The sequence below is a fragment of the Coenobita brevimanus genome, chromosome 71, assembly GCF_032717465.1.
Source record: "Coenobita brevimanus isolate Jiangsu-jjx chromosome 71, ASM3271746v2, whole genome shotgun sequence".
In the NCBI taxonomy this organism is placed as follows: Eukaryota; Metazoa; Arthropoda; class Malacostraca; order Decapoda; family Coenobitidae; genus Coenobita; species Coenobita brevimanus.
In genome coordinates, this window is record NC_137024.1 from 2,197,577 (window position 1) to 2,203,248 (window position 5,672).

Here is a 5,672-nt window from a genome sequence, read left to right on the forward strand (position 1 = left end):
TGCAAAAACACCACAGGAGGAAAATTCGGATACAGCAGTTTAAATAAGCATATGATTAGCGTAAATGAAAGACTGCAACCCATGTATACTCCAGCATATTGCATCGCCCAGTCACAGCGAGCATTAGCGAAGCAATACGTAAAGGTTATGATTAAGGAAGATATTACTGAGCCCTCCATCCCCACCTCCCCGTCGAAGTTCTGTTTGCTCTTCAGACCTAAAAACTTTGGAGAAATGAGCGTAGCAGCTGACAAGGGGAAATTAAATGTACGATTGCTGACTGCCTCCCTAAGCCATTACTGAACGATGCTTTTTAAAACAACATGGACGCGGGAAGTATTTTTTTTTTCTTCCATCGAGTAATGAAGAAGGCATTATCACATCAAGTTAGAGGAAGATTCACATATGTACACAGCATTTCCTACCAACTCTGGACATTTTCAATACACTAGATTATCCATGGGTCTGTCAGTTGTTATTAACGTATGCTAGGCGAGGGTGTATTTGTTTACTTAAATGACTAAAATTGTCTTTAAACCGTTGAAAGGGCATTTGAAAAAGATCAATGTGTTACAAGGTTAGTTAGGACAAAATAGGTCTTAGAATTAGACTTCTAAAGCGCTATTAACTGCAAAATCTCTTGAAAGAAGATCAAATTTCTAGGATATAGGCTGCATCCCAGGTACACACACCACTGACAAAGAGGCAGAGGCAATTAAATACATCCCAACATCAAATAATGCAGAAGAAAAAGTCATTATCGCGGGACTCGCTCAGGATTACCGATCACTTATTAGATCATTCTCAGAAATCCGGGCCTTCTCTCCATCTGTTTAGGAGAAACGTTAGCGGAAGAACACGAACAGGCATACGTTGTCATTTGAAATAGGCTGAGCAGTGCACCAAGCTATGCGTACCCACAGTTAAATACAAAACTTCATAATTTGCAAGGATGTTTTTTTGCAACAAAGGGATCAGGGGCTGTGTTAATGTAGAACGATGCTCAAGGAAAGAAACGCCTTATTGCTACTGTCAGCACTAAGACGAAAGGCGCGGAGATAAATTACAGCACACCCAAACACGAAGCTCTTGGAATTCTTTTGCACTTCATAAAATCCTATATAGTATAGTATTCACCTTTACCCTGACATGAAGCCTCTAATGGGTATGTTCAAGGAAAAGTTACACTCAGGTGGAAGTGCTAGATGGATATGGATAGTATATAATCATAAATGCAGTGCGTGAAACACAGAGTGAGTATTATAATAGATGCTTTACCCCACAACCCAACAGGAGGCCACATTCCTTCAGGTCATAACAGAGAAAAAATGACGAATATAGAGGAGATAACACCAGTCTAAACAAGTGACCTATTTTGGTCTGAAATTAGGTCAGATAATGAGATAACACGAACCACATTACACGTCTCACTGAAAGAGTTTTTGATTAATTAATTACTTTACATAATTAATTCAGGACAACCTATGGGCGAGGTAAAGTATCTCAGTCATAACAAAGCTAATTAATCCTCACATTTTAAAGATTATACATGATGGAGCACTCAGGATATCTAGCAAAGGAAAGATCTGTATGACAAACGCGAATGTCGCATATTGGCCATGCTTACGTAAGGAAACTTTGGCATTCCTTTCCGCCCAACACCATTCCATTCCTCTTACTCGTACCCTCGCCCCCTCTCCAGTCACCACGTTCTTCTTTATATCTGATGCATTTATACTAAGCTATTATTTTGGCCTCCATTAATTCATCAAAAATAGACAGAAACCTTGAAGGCAGGAGAGAATTTGTATGAAACAGTTCCACGGTCTTCGATTTCAGATCATCCAGCATTTTATCATATTCTTCGTTATTGGTCTTGCTGAAGTCTGGAATATCTTCAGGTTCCATCAGAATAATAGGTGCCATTGCCATGCCAATAAGAGCCCCCACTAAGATCTTGTCCTTGAACTCGTCCTTGAGCTGCGACAGGGTAAAGATCATATCCTTGCCGGCAGCATCCATGACGGTGGTGAAGGTGGTGTGGTAGGTGCTGAGGAAGGCGTCCAAGTTAGGCTTCCTGACGTCCCCAGTGAGGCTGGAGTACAGGAAGTAGCTGAGGTCGGTGGCAGGGGAAGCGAAACGGTTTATTTGCAGATCCAAGAGCATTACCTCCACGGGCTCTCCTTCGTCATCATACCTGCCAACAGACAGTACAGAGGTAGAATACAAAATAACATGCTGAGAAATACTGCAACATACTGTTAACACTAAATCGTCGAAGAAAGTCCTAGAAAGCCTCCTCTGCCAACATGCTTACGGCCAGAGGACATAGGACAGTAGCACGTAATAAGGAACCTATTATGATTTTTATTTAATATCATGTCATGTTTTCGCCCTTCATGTACGACTCCATGTTGGATGCAAATTCAGCTTTTGTGGTCTACAGGACCTGCCATGACTATTATGGCAGGCTGACGTCCTGACAAGTGAGACATCACAATATATTCAGTGAACTATCAAGATAAACAACATACTGGAGAGCGATGTCAGGTCAGCCTCCTCCTCCTTTGGCTTCATCATCTCAAAAGTAAGTTTCTATAAATGGTTTGATTCACGTGCATTCCCAGATCAAGACTGGAACAGGTCATAGATCTGAATATTTCAGTGTGGCGTTTCGACACTGTATCACCATTACAACAGATATCGAGAACAAACACTTCTGTTAATTGTGCGAAGAATGTCTGTAATACCAGCAATGTTAAAAGAGGTACGATAAAGGTAAAGGTGAGGGCAGACGCCATGAGGAGCTTAGCCGCGGTGCCCATCTCCCTAACTTGGGCCTTTGAGCCTGTGGCGGTTTTTTCTCCCAGGATCCTTGTATACAACGCCACTACATCATTCAGCACCACAGTTACCTCCCCTGGATGTTACTCTGGGTACTCATTTTACCTGTCAACCCACAAATGGTGGATGGACACCTAAGTCAAGTGATGCCAGCTGCCCGCACAAGGATTCGAATGTTGCACTAATGAACCGGAAGGGAAATGCGAGCTGAAGGGAGGGCAGCCATGTGGCAGAGAAAAAAAAGGGGGGCGACATGGAGGCGATTTGTTTGTGGCCACCCCTTAGGGATTAAGGCGTCTGGAAATAGACAGAAAGACACTGAACGTTTTTTTATGACATGAAAATTAGCACGGAAATAATAACGATTAAAAAAAAAAAAAAAATAGTACGAGCAAAACAACTTACAAAATAGGAACATAATTATAAATACATGATACACACAAGGGAAATAACCTGATCTGGGTTGGGTTAAGCACGTCAGGTCAGAAGGATTTACAACACTATACAAGCACACCTGAGGATATGTCAGTATATGCGTGTCTGTTTACCGACTATTTTGGTATACATTTTAACAACACAAGGACATGACGCAATTTCGTTAAACATTTGGAGCTAGGTATGTATGCTTTTTTTTTTTTTTTTTTTTGTTAAACTCAAGCAATTATTTTGAGTTGTATCAAAATGTATTCACTAGATGACATCCGGAAGATGGAACTGGAGGGCTGTGTAAACTCCTTTCTTCCCTTTAACTCTTGCGATGGTGTCCTGTAGGGCGAGGGTATTTTACCTTTTGTACATATGTAAAATTGTAGATCAACTTGGGTGAGAGAGCAGACTAAAGTCAAAGACATTATGGAAGTTATAAATGAACAGAAATGAAGATGGGCAGGCCATGTAGCAAGATTAAGGGATAACTGATGGAGAAAGAGGCTGACTGACTGGACTCCAAGAGACTGTAAGCGAGGCAGAAAAAGGCCAGACAGAAGGTTGAGAGATGATATGGAAATGTTTGCAGGCAAAACGTGGCAGAGACTGGCCAAGGCATGGAATTTGTGGAAAAGGTTTGGGGAGGCCTTTGTTCAGCAGTGGACTCGCAATACCTGATTATGATGATGAAATATATATATATATATATATATATATATATATATATATATATATATATATATATATATATATATATATATTGGTTGACAGATTGATTTCTTGCTATGGTCATGCAGTAGTGTACAATATATAACATACCTAAAGAGAATATTGTTGTTCCAGCAGTCACCATGACAGATAACATTGTATCTGGTCATGCTCAGTTGTTCGTCAAAGATGTCTGGAATTTTCGGGATTAAACTCTCTGCCCAAGTAGCTGCCGTTTCATATCCTTCTATATTTTTTAATATTTCAACAGCCGCTTTAACCTGTTTTTGAAGTAGCGTCATAAGATCCTCCATTCCTTTTACTTTTTTGGTAGCCCAGTCTTTTAGCAGAAAGTCGTATGTGACGGTGAGGTCTTGCCCTGGAGTCCTGTCCTGCAGGAGACATGAGGCGGCGTGCAGCCTGGCCAGTTCCTCAACGATGAGAGTAGCGTGCGCCACGTCCAGGCCTTGCTTCCCCTCAACCATCCGGAATCCACGGGCACGCAGGTCCTCCAGGAATACGATCTCTTTGTCACTCTCCACGCTGCCGTACAGGCACCGAGGGACCCTTAAACTTTTAAAACCCACTTCATTCAGAAGAGAGTTCAGTTCGGGCACAAGGATTAGGTAAAACTTGACTTCTTTTTCAAAAGCTATTAGAGTTAGTACTTTCATGCATTCCAAGGCTCTGCAAGGGTTGAGCTTGACAACATACACGACCTCTGAGTTCTGGCCGTGGAGTGAAAACTTAACCTCGACACTTGAGACAACGCAGGCGTAGTTGTCGCCTGGTTTGGTGAAATCCACGACTGACCAAGACACTAGCTGGGCGTCGCTGCCTTTGTCTGCCTTCAGCGCTGCCCTCACGTTCTCCTCCGTCACTAGACTGTGGGGCGTCACATTCACCCCGGTTGACTTCTCCCCTGTGTCAGGACAGAATACCATATATTATGTTTCATGCACCTAACTAAGAATTTGATACCCTGTTTCCTGTCACAATCCAACATAATGCCTTACTTATTTGGAGTCATTAGATCCACTCGCCTTTACTTTCTTCGGTTTGCTACAAAAGGAGAGTGCAGTACAACTATGTCTCAGAAAATTATGTGCAAAAATATTGACCATAACTGTTATGTAGTTGTCACAGCACTTCTTAAAATTTTATATTCATTACAAAAAGAAAATAATGTGTTTCCAAAAGACAGTATATTCTTATTATTATCCTAAGCTTGTGAAAGAACTCTTGCAATACATATTTATTATTCTGAAATATAACTTACACACTCATGCTTAAATATTTCATTGCTGACAGTATTTCGAGATATATGTCAAGATGCGTGAAACAATAATATCCTGATTTACAATTACTGTCATCTAAATCTTACCGTACCAAGAGCATTACCTTACATTATTTTAAAGAATGAGCTGAAAAATTAATGTAATCATATAGACAGCGATTTGAAATTCAAGTGTTAAAGTTTATCGTAGACTACACCCACACATCAGACAAGGCAGCAGCAGTTCAGTTGGTCTATAGAATTCACTCCAGTTGCAAATGTCCAAAACTTGATCATCTAACTGCACATCTTGTTTTTTCCAAACCCTCTCATGGTCAAGAGAAATCTAGTACTTTATTCTAACCAGCGTTCGGCAGTTTTATTCAACCCAGAATAAGTCACAGATACCTGAATATTA

General features: G+C 40.9%; 1 protein-coding gene across 1 annotated transcript; it reads right to left on the reverse strand.

Annotated features, from left to right (window-relative positions):
• Nucleotides 1-1,564: 1,564 nt before the first annotated feature.
• Nucleotides 1,565-4,922, reverse strand: LOC145406622 (uncharacterized). Its single transcript, XM_080277698.1, has 2 exons — nucleotides 4,090-4,922; nucleotides 1,565-2,197 (listed from the first exon to the last, which is right to left on the reverse strand). Exons 1-2 carry the CDS (start codon nucleotides 4,920-4,922, stop codon nucleotides 1,738-1,740), a joined length of 1,293 nt encoding a protein of 430 aa, XP_080133824.1. The 3' UTR covers nucleotides 1,565-1,737.
• Nucleotides 4,923-5,672: the final 750 nt, after the last annotated feature.

Excerpts from the sequence above, each read along its gene's own strand:
- LOC145406622 (XM_080277698.1), bottom strand. The coding sequence starts at position 4,922 with ATGGTATTCTGTCCTGACACAGGGGAGAAGTCAACCGGGGTGAATGTG. Across the intron at positions 2,198-4,089 it reads AACAACAATATTCTCTTTAG|GTATGATGACGAAGGAGAGC; the intron begins GTATGTTATATA and ends GTCTGTTGGCAG.